The following is a 19,337-nucleotide window of genomic DNA, read 5'->3' as shown; positions in this document are numbered from 1 at the left end:
GAAAAAGAAGAAGAGGAAGAAAGTGATGAGAAGTTGAGGGAGCCTTGAGTTGGAGTCCACTCTTGATCTTCTCCCTCCCCCGGTCATAAAAGGAGAAAGGGATTTATAAAAAGAGAGAGAAGGTGGCAGCGTCGCAGGAGGAGCAGAAGAGCCCCAGGAAAAGGGCCCCCGGGTGGCTTGCTGGCTTTGCCCCGGAGCAGGAGGAGGAGGAGGAGGAGGAGGACGCCTCTGCAGAGCCTGGGAAGCAAAGGAGAGGAAACGGTGAGCGGAAAGGAGGCAGGAGGAGGCCCCCGGAGGAGCCGGTCCTGGAGGGAAGGCAGGAAAGGAGGGTGAGAAAGAGAGAAGGAAGGAAGGGAGGAGGGAAGGAGGAGGGAAGAGAAGAAGAGAGGCAAGGAAATAAGGAGGGAGAGAGGGAGAGTAAGGAAGAGAGAAGGAGAGGGAAGTGAGGAAGGAAGAGGAAGAAGAGAGCGAAGCGAGGGAAGGAAGGAAATAAGGAAGGAAGGGTAAGAAAAGAGAGAAGGAAGGAAAAGGAAAGAGAAAAAGAGTGAGGAAAGGAGGAAGGAAGGAAAGAAAGAGAGAGAGAGAGAAGGGAAAGAAAGGAAAGAAAGAAAGGTAAGTGAGGAAGGAAGGGGCAGGAAAGAGAGAAGGGAAAGGGAGGGGGCGTGTTAGCCTGGCCCTGGGCTGCTGAGGGGGAGGGGGCGAGGCCCGGAGGGGGGGGGCGGCTGAGGGCGAAGCGGGAGGCGGCGCAGGTGAGGGAGGGAGGGAGGGAGGGAGGTCAGGTCAGGCAAGCAAGCAGGTGAGGGGCGGCCAGGATTAAGGCACGGAGAGAAGGCACCTGCTGCAGGAGAAGCCTCCGCCTCCAGAAGTGGGTTGCCCTGAAGGGCTGGGGGTGAGGGGGGAAGGGGGCGAAGGGCAGGGGGACCAGGGGGCTCACCTCAGAGGAGGAGGGAGAGCAACCCAAACGGGGAAGGGTCTGGAAACCATGCCCTCTGAGGAACGCCTTGGGGAGCTGGGGAGGTTTAGCCTGGAGAAGAGAAGGGGAAGAGGTGATAGGAGATTTGAAGGGGGTCACATTGAGAGGACGGAGCAAGCTTGTTTTCCGCTGCTCCAGAGACTCTCAGTTAGTCCAGAGTGACCAGATGTCTAACTGCAAAGTGTAGGACGGTGCCCGCCAAAACGCAGGACCTTCGGGAAACCTGTCTTGCCCTACCTTTTGCAGTTAGGACATCTGGCTTCTCTGGACTAACTGAAAGTCAGAAGCTGCTTGCATGAGCCTTCCCTGGACTTGAGCCTCCTCCCTCGGATGGACGAGGGCACATGATGAGGAGTGTGCTTCTTGGGCTGTTTTCTGTGGCTGCTGCCACATTGTGGAATTAATGCTGTTTGATAATGCTTTAACTACCATGGCTCCTTCCTATAACATCCTAGGATTTGTAGCTTGTTGTAGCACCAGAGTTCTCTTCACAGAGAAAGCTAACCATCTCACAAAACTACAGACCCCAGAATTCTATAGAATTAGGTCATGGCAGTTAAAGCAGTGTCAAACTGCATTAATTCTGCAGTGTAGATGCAGTCTGTGTCTTGCTGGAGGCCTAAGATTGCCAGGTTATTTTCTTGTTATAAGAAATGTCCCAGATTTGAGGATCAGAAGAAGGCAGTTGTGTGTCCCTCATTATTAGGGATGTCCCCTATTTGAGAGTCGGAAAGCTTTTCCTTCTATAGAGCCTGAAGTAGACGCCCCAAAATATGTATTTTGGTGAATGAGTCCATCATAAATACAGAAGTTTGTGCATGTAATGTGTGGATGTGGGCAATTTGTCAATTTTACAGAGAAATACAAGGCTAGGGTAACTGATATCAGTACTTAAGTTTGATATTGAGATAGAACAACAACTTTTTAATAGCAACTTGCTGATTGCGAACCTTGCATTTTTGTGAATTATGGATGCCTCTTATTGATGTTTTGAACACTAATTTCAGATCTCCCATGTCTGTGAGAAAGACTTAGGAAAGGATGCTGTGGAGGGAGGTAAATGCTGCTTAAAGAGGCAGCATGGCTTAGTGGTTTGGATGTTGGACTATGAATCTGGAGACCAGGGTTCAAATCCCGACTCACATTCTCTCAGCCTCAGTGAATGGCAAAGGCAAGTTCCTTCTAAACAAATCTTGCCAAGAAAATCCTGTTAGGTTTGGCTTAGGGTTGCCATATGTCTGGCTCTACATGAAGGCACACATCAACTTTAAGGAAGAATAGAATAGTGTCTGAGAATCTGTAATAAAACACCTTTAAAAACTTATCTGGGCTGCAGAGGAGAGTCTGTATTTATGATTCACGGGTCCTATCTTTCTAGGAAGAAGCCATGTCTCTTACCAGAAATGCAGACCCCTCCCAGATGGAGAGTGACTCTGAGGCATACACTCTTTTAAGTCTTTTGCATTTTAATGCTTTTGGATTTCAATGCTACTATTAACAGTAGTAGTAGTAGGACTACTGGAGGGAGAAAGAAAAAAGGGAAGGGGATTCATAGCATCCCATAGCAATGGGACAAGGGGGAGTTGAGATAGTTCTCCAAGGAGCGATTGGGCTAGACTTTTATTTAAACCTATGAAAAGAGGGGCAGTGTTGCAGACAGCAGTTGAAAGTGTTCATGTGTTTGTTATAGGACAGTGTCATTGGAGGAGACATTTATCCAAAAAGGAAAACAAAACAAACAAATAAACAAACAAATAACTGGTGAGGGTTTAGATTATTTTCCTGAGTAGATTAAATGATTTAAGATGATTCTAAAATACTTCAGTGCTACAAATTCAAATATATATTGGTAGTCAGTAGATAGTTAGCTTGGAGGAGTGTCTCTGAAAGTGAGAAATAGCACTGGGCATTTAATGGATGCTGATGAAACTGTGTGTGTATATTAAAAAGTATCAGGCTGAAGCAATGTTAATGCAGGATGCACAAGAAGTTAGCAGGTCACTTTGCCACTAGGGAAAATAAACCCCAGGTACAGTTTGACTTTGCTGTTTCTTGTCTGCTGCACCACTGCAGTAAGCACCTCCTCTCCATCTGCTTTCTCCTACTGTTATTGTTTCTTCACATTCTTTGTCCTTCTGAGAATTGTAGTACCACAGACTTGACTAGTCATGTAAGACATTCATTATTTTTGTATAGGAGAACTATCGTTATGACAAAATGTCTTCAGTAGGTCATAGCTCTTCTGCCTTTTCATCACAGTTTAACACTAATCTGGTTGCCAGAAATATAATTAATTGTGACGGTGACACTGAAACTTTAATAGTGAATCAAGACTGAATATAATTGGACTCCTGAACAGTCATAAAAATGAATAAAGAAATAGCCAAACAGGCAATTAAAATACTGTGCAAACAGTAGGTGTTTAATAACCTGTGTAATCAATCCTTTTGTCTTCTTAAACTATTTTCTTGCCATGAAGTTGCGCTTCCACATAGCTACAAATGAAATTTAGCCAAAACTTCATTACACAAATAGAGGAATATGCAAATATCACACAACAGTCTCAGATGTTATTGCTAGAAGTAATTTGAAAGAGGTTGAATGAATTTTATTTTCACAAGGTATTAGTAGTATTCCAAGTAGTATAATGTCTTAATTTACCACACTTCACTTCCACATTTATTTTAAGGAGAGGGAAGTATGTGGATTTTTCCATTTCCATCCTGTCTTCCTAACAATCCTGTGTGATAGGCCATGCTTAGGGAAGAGTGAGTTTGTGGCTCAGTACAGATTTGAAACTGTGTCCTCCCAGTCCTAATCTAACACTGTACCTACAGGGAAAAAAGGAGACAGTAACATCCATTACAGGAACTACAAGAACAAAGGGAGACAGCAGCACCATACTAATTATCTTGTGTTACGTATATTTATTAACAATTATGGCTGTGCAACCATGTTGTCCAAGTCTCAAATAATGTAACAAATTAGGCTAATGTGGACCAATTTGTACCTGTTCAGGAGCATGTTAGTTTGGCCTAATATAGTTCTAAACCCAAAATGCACATTTTGATGTTCTTCAGACTAACATGGAGAACTGGATGTCAAAAATGAAGATGGAGAAGAAACTAGACAGTGCCTATCCAACATGAGCATACAATGCGCCCGCATCATACGCGGGCACGCTTTATGCAGCTTTCAGCATACGCTGAAAGCCACGTGGGGAGAAAGGGCAGTGCGTCCCATAGGGACGAATGGGATGCGCGCCCGTGGCACGTGCGCACCACCGCACCACTGCATGCACAAGCCCCATTCATTTAAATGGGGCTCGAGCATAGGCAGCATTTGTTTTACGCAGGGGAGTCCGGAACGGATCTCCCGCGTAAAGAAAGGGTGAACTGTATAATGAATTTACCAAGGTGGTATGATGTGGGGGGGGGGGGGGGAAGGTGTTATGCTATGTTCACTGACAGCTGTAATATGCAGCCTGGAATATGAACTTCAATATCTCTCTTCAGTCATAGGGCTAATGAGGAAGGATTATCTGAGGTCAGTAAAGTTATATAGTCAATCTCCCCTGGGATTTCTTTGTTAGTCGCAGATTATGAAGAACTACAGAGAGGCATGGATGGTTGTCGATTTTCTTCAGTATTTCTGTTTCTATTGATAAATAACCTAGTTTAATCTATTTGTTATTCTGCCTGTGGAAGGTCATTTTAGGGTCGTCATAAGTCATAAGTGATTTGAAGGCATACAACAAAAGCAATAATGAATGAGTTTGTCCGTGTTTTAGGTAGCAAAACTTAAATTCCTTCCATCCCTATTTTCCTTTATTGTTTCATACATATTTGATGGAGGACATATGGTCTGAGTTGCCATAGAAATGTCTGAACATTTTGAGGTGGGAGAGAACCCCAGAATTGCTATCTGCCTTCACTGTATGTAGCAAATGGAACATGGTGAACACTATTACTACACCACTAACCTCCTTCAACACTGTAAGAGAGCAAAACAAGAGGGCTTGCTTCAGGAAGAAGCAGAAAAATGTCAAAACAGCCAGGCATCAAGACCTGTAGGGCAAGAGCAAAGGGAGATAGCAGCACCAACTGTTCTCCCACTGCCAACATAGCTAACAGTTTCTAAACCCAGCCCAGATTACCCAGTGCCCAGTTCATCATATGAACTGCTGGTAATAAGGGACAAAACATGCTCTCATCACTTTCCTTATGCTTCCTCACTGAACCTCACCAGTTGATTTGCTGATAGAATAGATTAGAGTACAGTGTTCTCTTTATCATCCCATATCTCAGTTAAACTTTAACAGACTGGCAGGCTCTTTAGGGAGACAGTGCCAAGGCAAAAATATATAAAGGAATTGCCATAACTGAATAATCAACAACAGACTTTGAAAACTTTTTTAAATAGAAATTCTACAGGCATTTAACACAAAAACCTTTTGTGTAACCTTTTTGAAGTTAAGTGGGGTTAACGCCTCTTTGGGGTCTACTGGGTCTCCAGAGTTTATGTATGTGTATGAAAAAGAAGCTATGGCCATTTTTTTTTTCCAAATGGAAATTGGAGGGTGGGTGGGTGGGTGAAGGACTGATGATTCAGATTCATATGGACTGTGTCCAGATTGAGCCCTGATCCAAATTGCCAAGCTACAGTTGTATCTGAATAGGGGGAGGGCGTCTGTGCATACTTCTATTGACAGTTGATTTGATCTGGCTAAAGAGATCTGTATGCATAAAGAGGCCTTAAGGCTTGCATAGTATTGTTTGCTGGGCTGAAAACTGTGGCTCCTAATTGGATGCACAACTAAATGCATGTCAGAATATACATCTCAGTGTAGTTGTTCCACTACATTTTCTTTGAAAATATGGCCAGAGCTCGGAGGTCACTGCCATTCTAATCTCAGTATTAGTTATGCCTACTAAGGCTACTTGTTGTACCAGGATGTGGGTGGACATTCAGGCATTGACTAGTGTCTTATCTGAGTAGTTTATTTGCAACATTCAAACTATTAAAATGGAAACAAAAATCCATCAGTGATACCTTTATTGACCAACTGAAATGCACACTATACTTGTTGCAAGCTTAAAATGGATTACTGTAAAGGTCACACTCTCCACTGCAATGTAAGTAATTTTTTTTGCGGGGGGGGGGATAAATAATAACCATAGTAAGTTACTTGCTGTAGTTTGGGTCAGGAAATATTGGTGAAAGAAGTCAATCTCTTTCTCTTGTTCCATTGGGATAAGAATTGCTTTAGATTAAATTTGAACTAAAATGTTTAAAATGCTGAAAATGTATATTGTTGAGCTGCTTAATAGTCGTTTTTTCTGAAACCAATACCCTTGCATTTTGTTTGAGGTGAGATCTGCTTCTTACTGTTATGCAGTAGTGTTCCTGTCAATTTAGGGTGATGTGTCAAAAAGTATTCAAACAGTTTTGTAGTAATTATAGCATAATTATGGGATTCAGTCTTTCTTAACACCTTTGCTTTTATAGTAAATAGTTTAGACCAAGCATCCTTATATATATATATGCTAGCAAATATCTGTTAGTATGGTGCCCTACATCTTGCTCTCTTCTCAGGTGCAATGCTATTCTTTTTATCTGGGAAAACACCCAGAGAGCAAGGTCATCCCATACCAGATAGGCTGCTGATATTGCAAGGAAAAGTAAATATCGTCCTTTCTTGAATGGCTCATTTTGTCCCTTTTCTTGTCTGTGAGTATGCTCAGTTAGTAGTAGTAGTAGAGGTTTGTTGGCAGGCTCACTATGGCTTGGGTAAAGACTATGCAGCATTGTGAAGTCGAAGGCTTTCATGGTCAGCATCCATGGTTTTTTGTGGGTTTTTCGGGCTATGTGGCCATGTTCTAGATTTTCCTCCTGACGTTTTGCCAGCATCTGTAGCTGGCATCTCTGAAGATGCCAGCCACAGATGCTGGCAAAACGTCAGGAAGAAAATCTACTAGAACATGGCCACATAGCCTGAAAAACCCACAAAAAAACAAACTATGCAGCATAGTTGAATGAGGCACCCCGAGTCTGGGTGTGGCTTAGTGTTCTACCACAGCTATGCAACCTACAGAAATAGTGAGAAAATGTGATGATAGGATTGAGAAAGAGCTTTGGGGTAAAATGGCAGAAGTGATCCACAGAAAGCAAATGAAACCCAGAAGCTGCTTACTATTATGCAGCAGAGATTATGACAGTAAGAGTTGTTCGAGAGTGGAACACTCTCCCTCAGACTGTAGTGGAATCTCCTTCTTTGGAGGTTTTTAAACAGAGGTTGGATGGCCATCTCTCAGGGGTGCTTCAACTGTGTATTCCTGCATGGCAAGGGGTTGGACTGGATGGACTGTGAGGTCTCTTCCATCTCTATGATTCTGTGACTGTCAAATTGCAGGAGGTTTCCATGACAAAGATTGGTGCATAGAAGAGGTAATGCCATAGGAAAGTCCAGGGAACCATTAAGGGAAGAAGGTATTTTAGATCTGTGCTTTTTATGTTATCTGATGTGAGGGGCCAGCAGTTATCCCTCCTCCTCACATGTGCCAGGGACCAACACCACATATCTGCCCATCAGCTTTTTTTCTTTCTGTCTTGGAAACTCTCTGAGTAGCAGCAGCTGATGGCTTGTGGACCAGCACTAGTGTGTGGACCATTATTTTGACTAGATCTGTTTTAGACCATATGTGATTGATTCTCAGGCACGTATATATTTCAGTATTTCCGTACTGACTATAGTTATATAAACGTTTACGTAAGTGGGCTGATCTACTAAGCAGATAGGCAAGAAGGCAAACATCCTGTTTTTCTTGTTAAAGGCCATTTTGACATGGTTTGAAAATATTATTATACAGTACATACATATACATATGTATACAGTCGGCCCTCCTTACCCACAGATTTTTTTATCCACAGATTCAAGCATCCACGATTTGGAAATATTAAAAAAATGTATAAATTCCAAATAGCAAACCTTGATTTTGCCATTTTATATAAGGAACACCATTTTGCTATGCCATTGTATTTAACGGGACTTGGATATCCCCAGATTTTGTTATCCATGGGAGATGCTGGAACCAAACCCCAGCAGATAACAAGGCCCACTGTACATGTACCTATTTTATGAGATATAATAGTAGCCTTTACCCTTTTCAAAGAATGATAGAATCTTAAGAGTTGGAAGAGCCCTCAAGGGCCATAATGTACAACTCCTCTGCCATGGAGGAATAGACACTCCTGAAAGGTGGCTATCCAGCTTCTGTGTAAAGACTCGCAAGCAGAGTCCATCATCATACAAAACACTCTGTTTCACTGTCCAACAGTTTTTACAGTAAATAAGTTCTTCCTAATTTTAGGTGGAATCTCTTTTCTTCTAATTTGAGCCCAGTAGTTAATGTTCTAATCTCAGGAGGAGAAGAAAACAAACTTGTTCCATCTTCTACGTGTCATCTCTTCAGGTATTTAAAAATGGCTAAAATGTGACCCTTCCATCTTGTTTCCTCCCAGTTAAACACACCTTGCTTCCTAAGTCATTTCTCATAAGGCTTAGTTTCCATACCTTTGAACATTTTGGTCTTTTACTTGAGCTTTAATTGTTTTAATTTGATGTGAGCCACCTTGGGTGCCATATTTGGAGAAAGGTGTGTGTATTTTCTTGCATTTTGAATATATCTAGAAATAGACATTTAAGCCTTAATGAAAATATCTTCTTTTCCACTGCTATTCCCTTCCTTGCTCCCAGACTTGTTAGTGAGAAAAGTGAAGAAAGCATGGATTGGCTTATATAATAGTCAAGGGGAGGTGTAGAAATGGCAAGATAGTTTCAAGCAGACTGCTTAAGGACCCTGCATCTTCAGCTTAAGACAAAATGGAGAAAAACTGGATCCAATGTTCAGTCAGGGAAGGGAGGAGTCTCAGAAAGCTGATCATCAGTGGGTAATACACTAAAAAACAAAATACACATTGTGGTTATAAAGTTTTCAGGAACAACTAAAAGGTACACAATAGATTACACAAGCTTTCAAAGCGCACTGATTTCTTTATCAACGTCCTTAAAAATCATACAGGAGAAGAAAAGTGAAAATGTCAGCATCATGGGATTGAATCTTGTTTGAGGAGTTTGCTTAGGAAAGTGTTTAGGGGGTTCTTGATGGTGGGCTGATGCAGTTAGAAGTACCAGCCTTCTCGGCTATGAAGACAAAGGCAGTAAAAGACAAAGGCAGTAAAAGTCAGGTAGTATTTTTTTTAAAGAAGCTACTTCATAGGATTTAGCGTTTTCTTCATCTATACATATGACACTATGAGAAAAAATCGATATAACTATTATTGTTATATACGGAATTTTGTGAACTTAAATTCATTTGTGAAACCTATTTGGAAACATCTGTTTGAATGAACTGATTATCTACTTCATTCAGATATACTCTACCTTGAAATTTGAAGAACTGGTCAGTCTTAATGATTTCACACTTCCTGAATGCCAAACGCAAAATGTATAGTTTGAATATTACACTGACCACTACACACAAATTTCACAGTACATCAGTTAAAATGGGGTGAGGATCATATACTGATTACAGGATTGCAAAAGATGTCAGACTACAATTCATAGTATTCATCTACATTTATTATGTTGGTTATCTGCTGAAACTTGCGGTTCCATCAGAAGGGCCCCATTGTTTCCACTGTGATTTAACTATGTTTACTCTTTTGTACATCCACAGAACTGAAATTTCCAAAAGGAAAAATATTAGTACCGTAATTGTAAATACATTACTGGCTTACAGAAAATGTAAATGAAACTTGGTACAGGATAAATAATTATGAAAATAATTTTTAGGAAAAAACCAACTTGGAAGAGATTCTGAAGGAACAAAAGTGTTGCCCTGTGGAAGTGAGATGGCACCCATCAATGTCAAATAACAGTATGGTATATTTGAATGTCAGAAGGATGATAGTTTTTTTTTTTCCTTTTTAAATGTCTAAGTATCTTCATAGTCAATAAAGGAACTCGGTGGAGAGAAAATAAAAACTGCATTCCCCCCCCCCCCCCCAAAGGAGAGGTAGTACTATATTGATCTACCCTTTTTACTTGCAGCATTTCAGTCTCCTAGGAGATTCTATAGATTTTAAAGTCAACATACTCAAAATAAAATCCCTATGGGAACTCTATTCAACGCTTATGAAGCAAACTTATCACTGTACCAGGTGTAGTGTAGACTTTAGGAGTGGCTGACTTACTACATGAAGTCATTGTCTCTCTTTGGTTTCTGTTTACATTGATCTCGCTATGCCTACTCATCACCACTATTTGGGATGGAATGTACCAGTTGGCAGTGAGCCTACTTGAATTCCATATTCACTCATGTCGATGTACTGTGACATGCCCAGCCTCCTATCTCTTGCATTACGTAATCTTTTGACTTCACTTCTTGGGTAAAAGAGAGAGAACAGTTCTCTCTTCTCGTGGTATATATACAAACCTCCTAAATTGTGTATTTTAAGCATGTGAAGAAGTTAGCCCTTGGAACATAATGACACAAAATATGTGTTGGTCTTTATCCTCAAAATTGCTAAACCAGTATTTTGCAATGTAACATGCATGCTTTTTTAAAATTGATTTCTTGGTACCAAATAATGTTTTTCACAATTGCAAAGGTGTACAGATAAAACTGGTTTAGGGTGTATTTCACCATATTTGTGACTCCATTGTCTTTAGGTGTATAGCTGTTTGTATTATAATCCATTGAGATAGAAGATTTCAAGATATCTTGGTATAGTGTTTCAGGACACTAGTGCAATTCTACAGTAATCTGTTTCAATTTAACAGACTTGCATATTGAAGTAGATTTTTGTTGATAAAAATATTTACTGCAGGGCCAAGATTTGGAGCAGTTTGCCCTTTAAAAGTTAAGCAAATGTGCTAATAATTTCAAAGATAAATGAAAAGCAGTTTTAAAAATGTTCTTAAACAAAAATAAACAGAAGGAAGACTGGTGTGAAACTTAAATTTAAATGTTGTTGTTGTGTGCCTTCAAGTGTTTCCAATTTATGGCGACCCTAAGGTGAACTTACCATGGTGTTTTCTTAGTAACATTCCTGCTGAGATTTGTCATTGACTTCCCCTGAGGCTGAGAGCATGTGACTTCCCCAAGATCACCTAGAGGGTTTTGTGGCTGAGTGCGGAATCAAACGTTGGTCTCCAGAGTTGTAGTCCAACACTCAAACCATTATGCCATGCTTGCCCTTAAATTTAAATACACAGTTGCATGTGAAACTCATTGGCTGACTTTTGATCCAGTCATTCACTCAGTGTATAGTAAATTACATTGCAGAACTATGGTATCAATAAAATAGGATATACATCTATATATATCATTCTGATATGGCTGGAGAAAGGATGTGATTATATACATTGTTATGAAAATTGGTGAAGTATTGATTCAAGAGTCAGAAGTTAATAATAGTAAATAAAGTGTAAAAACCTTTATTTTTAGCAAGCATTTCATTTCCATTCTTATGTAGGTATTATACTTGTATTTTGCACCACACTAGCCAATCAAGAAATAAGTGTGATAGAATAATGTTTGCTTCATTATGCAAAGCAGAATGATTTTGATCAGTAATTTTAATGTGAAACCAACATTAATCTGGATTTTTATGGGACAGTTATCAAGTAAATAAAACTTGTAACCAGTGTGAATACATATAAAACAGAAGTAACTTGAAGATTTTGAGTGTTTCAGTTCAGATTGTGATTTTAAGAAGTGATTTTAAGATCATAAGGAATACTCAGTATGGCGATGAATAGCCATGGCTTTAGTGCAGCAAAAAGCAGTGATTTAGATGGCATGACAAGACAGTGGTACGATTAGGAAGCCTCCCAAGGTTTTGAATGGATGATTGTATGCAGGATTGCATAAGGCACCCCTTGATAGTTGTACTGTAGTAGCTTTTGAAGCTCATACGCTTCTTCATTTGGCAATGATTGTGAAATAGCACACAGGGGACAAAAGGTGTGGCTATGGAATTACAGCAGGTGCATTTTTGCTTAGGGATGGTGCAGATGAAAAGTAAGTAAGTACCCATCCACTAAGCCTGGCTGAGCTAACTGGAAATAAAGGCAGGAAAACAGGCAATAAGGTTTAGCTTGTCCATTTAAAATTATATAGTACCCGCTCTAAGAACTCTTCTTGCTTTTATTTTAAAAGTGTTATCCACAAAGGTATTTGGGTTTTCAAATGTGACCATCACAGCAAATTAGCATTATGATACTTAAGCAGTTGTATTTCCAATCAACGTCCTTACAATTCCTGGCCTAGAATTTCCCTTTTTGCAGTACTCTGGTGCTAACTGATATGTTGGTGGAATGTCAGAAACTTTCTCTCATCCCTATCCATCAGGGACAAGGTAATATGTAAACCAGAGGTTGATGATGCTATTGTTTTGGACTGCAACTCCCAGAATGCCCCAGCAAGTGCAGGCAGAGATTGCCTTAGCTCCTATCATACTGCCTTCTGCAGGTTGAAGTAAGAAAATGGCAAGTCTTTCAGAGAACTGATGCTGATTCCCCCTTTACTAGCTTCTTGTACAACCCACACTGTATCTGTCTTATAATTTACAGAATGTCTTAAGGGCCAGTTGCAGAAGAGAACACCACTATTGTACCTTTAGTAGTTATGCAAAATAATGTAGATTTTTTTTTTATTTTTTACAAAATGCACTTGCTACAACTGCCTCTTTATACAACTGTTAAATCAAGGAAAGAGAATCTGTGCCAATGCAGAGATACTTGGATTGCAGCATCTCTTGTTTTGCACCATTGACTATGCTGCCTAGAATTCATGGAGTTGTATTCTAACATCTGGATGGTCACATATCCCCTATCTCTGCATTAAAGGGGAAAAAACAAACTTGCCTCTCTGTATTTGTATCCTGTCACCCCATCTAAGAAATTTCTAAGCATGGAAGGAAACAACACTTAGGATGCAAAATACTTTATTTTAGTGATTATCAATTTGCTACATACTCTTAGAGGGTGAAACACACACTATCTAGTCCTGATGTATTTTATGTGTAAATTAGACACCTGCTGTAAGCATGGCAGGGGAGTGAGTTTTTTCAATGCAGTAGCCTTACTGCAGAGTAAACATGCACGGGATTGCACAGTCATTACAGGTTAAGTATAGCAGAGAATTAAAAACAGAACAAATTTATTCTTTCTAGTTTAATACATCTAGATCAGAGAGGTCCTATTTATATATGCTTTTGGACTACAAATTCCTGTAGCCTCAGTATAGCCAATGCTGAAAAATAGTGCAAGTCATAATCCAAGTGGAACTAGTGGGTCTGCATGATTCCCCTATTTTAGATCCCAAACATCAGCAACAATCAGCTGAACCAAGCTTAAATCTAGTTTTAAGGCAAAAGTTCGTGGTTTGTTTTTTTTTTTTTTGGCATAGTTCTTCTCCAGAAGATATTTTGTCTTTTAAAAAAGCCTCTGGTAGTTTAAAAATATGAACTGTTTCATCGGTATTTTCTATTTGTTTGTATTGCATGGAAACACTCTGAAGAATTGCTGCTTGCATGCTATATTTTTAAAGACTAGAACAGACGTTAACTACAAGGCAGTTTTCCTCCCTGTTTATGCTCATTACAAATAATCAGTAGAAATGCCCATTATAGCAACTGCTTTCAGTCAGCAGTAAAATGTTACTGAAAAATCAACTATTTATTAGCTCCTCTTAATAATTTGAGATATCTCTCCTCCAGCCCTCTAGAGGGAAGCAGAACATGCATGGCTTTATCTGCTTTACTACTTTTAATGTGATGCCATGCCTCATTTTTTGTCCGCTCTAAGTAGAGTTTTGCAATGGGTAAGGCCCTAGATAGGCCTTGCTCTGCCTATGTATGTCTTTGCTCCTCTGGAGTCTTCAGCATAAGCTGCTAATTTCTGGATGTACATTTGCTGATAGGTTGAATATTAGATGGTTCCTGTGCTTCCTTCTTCTCTACCAAATATTTTCTCAGAGGGATTTAGGGTTAGGAATCTCTTCCTCTGGGCCATGATGGGTTGCAGTGCACTGCAGGCCTCAGCAGGTAAAAGATGGTTTTGTTTGTATACTGCATTTTGCCGCTTCTTTCGTCAAATAATGTGTGCCTTACTCTTAATGAATGCCTATGCTTATTTAGGAGAGGTGGCTGAAATATGTTGAAGGAAGCAGTAAATGCTCTCTCTCTATGTTGGGTCAGATTGATTTTCATGCAAACCATATGCAGCCATGCAACAACTTATTGGTCACATCAGGGTGCTGGTTTCCCTCTGCTATGAGACTATTGGTTGTGACCAATTATATAGATCCAGGGTGACAAGATGCCATAACTGCAAAGGAGGACAAGGCACCGCAAAGTGTAGGACATTCAGGAAGAACGGAGAGCATTGCAAAATAAAAGGTAAAAAACCCCAAAACCACCCACTAATTCACACGCCTTAGTTATGCTAAAAATGGAGGACATTTTGGAATTCCTCCTGAAATATATACCATGTACAGATCTTTTTTACTTTAAGGTCCAAAACACACTCCAGACATAGTCCAGACTACTTTAACTGCCCTGGCTCAGTGCTGAGGAATTCTGTGAACTGTAGTTTTGTGAGACATTTAGCCTTCTCTGTCAGAGAGCTCTAGTGCCACAATAAACTATAGTTCCCAGAATTCTCTAGCACCGAGCAAGGGCAGTTAAAGCAGCCACAAACTGGATTATTTTTGCAATGTGTTTTGGACCTATCTCCCAGAAGCCACATTGAAGATTAAGCCGCTTGATTCCAATGGCATACAGTCCCTGGTACTGTTGATCTTGCAAGTTGTTATAATTTTAACCATGATTATCTTACTCTTAATCACAGACTTCCAGAGTAGCTTGCACAAGGCCAATGAGAAAAGCCTGTAATGAAAATTAAACTTGGTTTAAATGGGTGATGTTGGGCCTCAGAGGTAGGCAGTGGCAAACCTCTGAACAAATCCTGCCAAGAAAACTCCAGGGTAGGTTTGCCTTAGGGTCACCATAAATCTGAAATGACTTGAAGGCACACAATAACAACAAAATGGGTGCATTTCTTCTTTACTACTCAGGTTTTAATGACTTGTGAGAGACAGAGGGGCCTGTCTGATGAAGCATGAGTAGCCATCGTGAGAGGAGGCCTTTCTTGTTTCTGTGACCGTTGGCAATGTAATTTTCATTGACCCTGTATTTGAAAATGTAACTCTACCCCAAAAGTATGCTTGCAATATATTTCACATGTCAGCTGTCAGTCAAGCAAAGTATATTTGATTTCTTCCTTAATATAATAAAAGACTATTAGGAATAAAATGGAGAATTTGAGATGTATCATGATCATTTCCCTGTCAGTATTCACATTTTCCCCTTTGTACTCTAGTCAGATCAGGCTCTATTAGCCTGGTCCAAACCTTTTGAAGTGAGTTGGGTTGTATCCAAATGGAATTTAACCAGAAGCTATTAAACATAACTTGATATTTCCAGTTGCATTTATTACTAGTTCTTTAGGTCTTTAGGCTTCAATGCTGAAAACAATATTTTTAATGGGAAAAGGGGAGTAAATTAATGTGGGATATTCTACATGTTCCTTGCTCAAATTCTTTAGCCTTCAATTAAAAAAACAACACAAATAAATCAGTGGCACTAATTGAGTAGAGTCTGCTGAATTAAAGCTTTCATAAAATGCATGGTACTGATATCTGTGTTTTCTCCTTATTGTTAAGACCTCTGCTTTATGATGCCCTCATCCTTCCAGTTTATAACTAGTTTAATATAATTATTATTGGCTTTTAAGCTGAGTTGTGTGAGTCTTTTTGTATTCAGTTATTAATTCTTGTTTTATTGAGAATGCAACTTAATTGAGAATTTTAGTGTAATAGGTTACATAGCTTAACATGTAAATATTTGAAGAAGCATGTTATTCTACATGATTATCTAAAAGGCCTCCTAATAGCTGAAACTGCATTACTTACGATAACTATTCATCCTAATCATAAAAGGGTGACCTACAGTGTCATTCACTAATTTGTCATTGACTCAGACTGAACATGGATAAAAGAGTTTGGCTTGCAGTTCCCTTTTTATTCCAGTCCTAGGCTTGTGTTTCACAAAGAACTTGCAGAAATTGTAATTGTGTGATATGACTTACACCATTTGTGGAAATGCCACCTAAATGCTAATGTTGTAGCTCCTTTAATTTATAGACCGCTGTGGGCATCATATAGTAGTAATATTTATTATTTCCACTGTGTTTTAATGCTGAATCAGACCACTGGTGCATCTAGCACATGGTTGTCTATAATTTAGCATAATTCAGGCTTACAAAATCTCTTTTCTCTCTGTCTCTTTTTCTTAAACAAGACTCCCAAGAATAATAAGAAAACTCCAGTGCAGAAGAAAGATAGGAATATTTTGTTTTGGATAACAGAATCAGGCAGAATTAATTGTCCTACAAACATCCAGTTTTGATTACTATAAGCTGCCTTTATTTCAGAATTTTTTGGTAAAACAGCTTGGAGTAAAAACAAAATCCTAAACAGAAATCTGCTTTCTGTACTCAGTCAGTGTACACCAGTAATGAACACAGACTGGAAGGGCTTTTTAAGCCTTTTGTCAGGAGTGTTTTCTATGCTTATCTGCTTATGGAGGAAATTGAACCTTGGGCCCTTTGTGTGTAAATTACATGTTGTGCTACTGATTTAAGACCAACAGTAATGAGATTGCACACAATAAACAATGCAAGAGTCTTTCTGTAGCACACATTGTAAAGTGCAATGTAGTCTTCTAGTGTTGCAAATGTATTTTTATTTCACAAATACCATATATATTCAATTATACGTCAACCTTATTTATAAGTCAAGGGCAGGTTTGGGCGCCAAAATTATGGTTTTTGCTATGACCCGTGGATAAGTCTAGAGTAAAATTTAGGGGCATATAACACAGGATCTAAAGGATGAAGTAAAGGAAAACAATGCCAAAGAATCTAGAAAATTCCAGCAGGCATAACTGTTTCTGCTCAGGATGAGAGAATATAGGCAAATGACAAATTATGCTCTTGTCTTTCATTAGGAAAATGTTCCTTTAAAAAAAAAGAAGGATTAAATTACAGTACTTACTAGATAAGTCAACTCTGTTTTTTGGGTCAGTTTTTGGACTAAAATTTCTAGACTTATACATGAATATATACAGTAAATATTTTGAAATCTATTGAATGTGAAAGAATCATATATATATATATATATATATATATATATGCAAAAATATTTCTGAAAAGATACTTTAGTATATTTTTATGTGGTCAGGAACTGTATGAAAACAGTTGATAAATCTTGATAAAAATTCTATGCATTTCAGTCTGTTAGAACAGAAGACATATTCACAGCCATATAGGGACTAGAGTGTTCTACAAATGGAAATAAAAGCCCTATTGAAATTACCATTTAATACATGGAAAGGGGGTTCGGAATCTAGTGTCCTCATCCTGGCTTCCATCTGTACAGTTGGATTGTTTATGGTAAAAGCTGTACATTCTAGGGCTGCATGTGCACTGCACAATAATCCAGTTTCACATCACTTTAACTGTCATGGCTCAGTGCTGTGGATTTCTGGTAATTGTAGTTTGTTGTGGCACCAGAGGTCTCTGACAGAGGAGGCAAAATGACTCACAAAACTACAGCTCCCAGAATTCCATAGCATTGATTCATGGGAGTTGAAGTGGTGTGAAACTGGATTATTTCTGTAGTGCAGATTCATCCTAGGTTTTAGAGAATATCAAACAAATATGTGTAAGAAGGGAGGGATGGAATCACCAGGTAAAATCCAAGTCTTTTCATGTGTTCACTTTTATTTTGAATGATTCTATATAAACATACCTTTCTTTATAACTGTCCCATCTCTGACCTTTCTGTGTTGATCCAAAACAGAAACCTGTGTAGCAACTTTGGATGAGCGTCCAAAGTTCATTTCTTCTTGAAAACAAAGAATGTGGGTTAAATGAGAGGGAGGTAATTGATCTGGTGCCCACCGGATGCATTGGACTATTCCATTTAACATTTATTGTTGTAATCTAAAACATTTGGAGGCCATCAGATTGCTAATAGAAACCTTGGTCTCCTGGGACATAAAGGGAAGCGGTAGTCTGATGTGGTTAATGTATGTTATGTTTTTAACATAAAATGCATTGTGAAGTTGGAGGCTTTCATGGCTGACATCCATAGTTTTTTGTGGGTTTTTTGGGCTATTTGGCCATGTTCTAGAAGAGTTTATTCCTGACATTTCACCAGCATTTGTGGCAGGCATCATCAGATAATGTTGGCCTAGAAGACAGATACACACACACACACTCTGTGTGATCCTGGGTCTGGAGGAATTCCATGTTAAACTGCATTGTTCTGTTGTTGATGGTAGGGGCCCAGGGCATAAAATACTGTTTGATAACACTGAATTTCTGGGCCATGCCAACAACTACCAGGTTAGAATGCAGAGGGAAGCCACTGAAATCCACAAAAACCTGGGCAACTTCAACATGAAATAAGAAACCCTGAAAGTAAACAAAGTTTGGCTACCAGTCCTGAAGAACAACAAAATGAGGACTCAGCAAATGCAAATAAGAAACCACCCAGAGTCAGGGGCTTTCTCAGCAGATAATGATCACCAATTAGCAGACACTAATCCTTTTTGCATAAACTCCCACCCTGGGGCCCTGCCATCAACAACAGAACAATGCACAGATTAACATGGAATTCCTCCTGACCCAGGGCCACACGGAACCAAACCCCAGCGGATACCAAGGTTTGCTTTTGGGGATTTATATATTTTAAAAATATTTTCAAGCCATGGATGCTTGAAACCTTGGCGGGGGGGGGGGGGATCCATGGATATAGAGTGCTGATTGTACTTTTAGTAATGTAAGCTAGTGGTTGTCAAGTGCTGATTGTACTTTTAGTAATGTAAGCTAGTGGTTGTCAGCATATTGACCTACCTGTTTTATATATCTTGAGGCAGCAGCAGTATGTGTGCGGGTGCGCACACGCACACACACACATATGCATACATAAATAAAGAGAGGAATGAATACACACATACACACAGAGGATACACTCACACCCACACACACAGAGAAAACAGTACAGTGGGCCCTTGGTATCTGCTGGGGTTTGGTTCCAGAATCCCCCCATGGATAACAAAATCCGTGGATGCTCAAGTCCTGTTAAATACAATGGCACAGTAAAATGTTGCCACTTATATAAAAAGAATCATAGAAGAGACCGCAAGGGCCATCCAGTCCAACCCCCTG

General features: G+C 39.5%; 1 protein-coding gene across 5 annotated transcripts in view; it reads left to right on the top strand.

The window, feature by feature from the left end:
- Positions 1 to 219: 219 nt before the first annotated feature.
- UGT8 (UDP glycosyltransferase 8) overlaps positions 220 to 19,337 on the top strand; it is a 51,314-nt gene continuing 32,196 nt past the window's right edge. The window contains exon 1 of one of the 5 annotated variants that reach the window (XM_089525904.1): positions 220 to 261. Coding sequence is in view for 2 of the 5 variants with exons in the window: in XM_089525901.1 (XP_089382027.1) it covers positions 14,964 to 15,027 (64 nt within the window). In the remaining 3 variants the exon portion in view is untranslated. Of the gene's footprint in view, positions 262 to 14,001; positions 14,087 to 14,405; positions 14,441 to 14,792; positions 14,831 to 14,961; positions 15,028 to 19,337 lie in introns of those variants that run through there. The other 4 variants (XM_089525900.1, XM_089525906.1, XM_089525905.1 and 1 more) reach the window with 4 other exon arrangements.

Source organism: Sceloporus occidentalis, unplaced genomic scaffold (assembly GCF_023333645.1).
Source record: "Sceloporus occidentalis isolate IW3139 unplaced genomic scaffold, rSceOcc1.0.p SCAF_5, whole genome shotgun sequence".
Taxonomy (NCBI): domain Eukaryota; kingdom Metazoa; phylum Chordata; class Lepidosauria; order Squamata; family Phrynosomatidae; genus Sceloporus; species Sceloporus occidentalis.
This window is presented reverse-complemented; position numbering and strand designations above follow the sequence as displayed.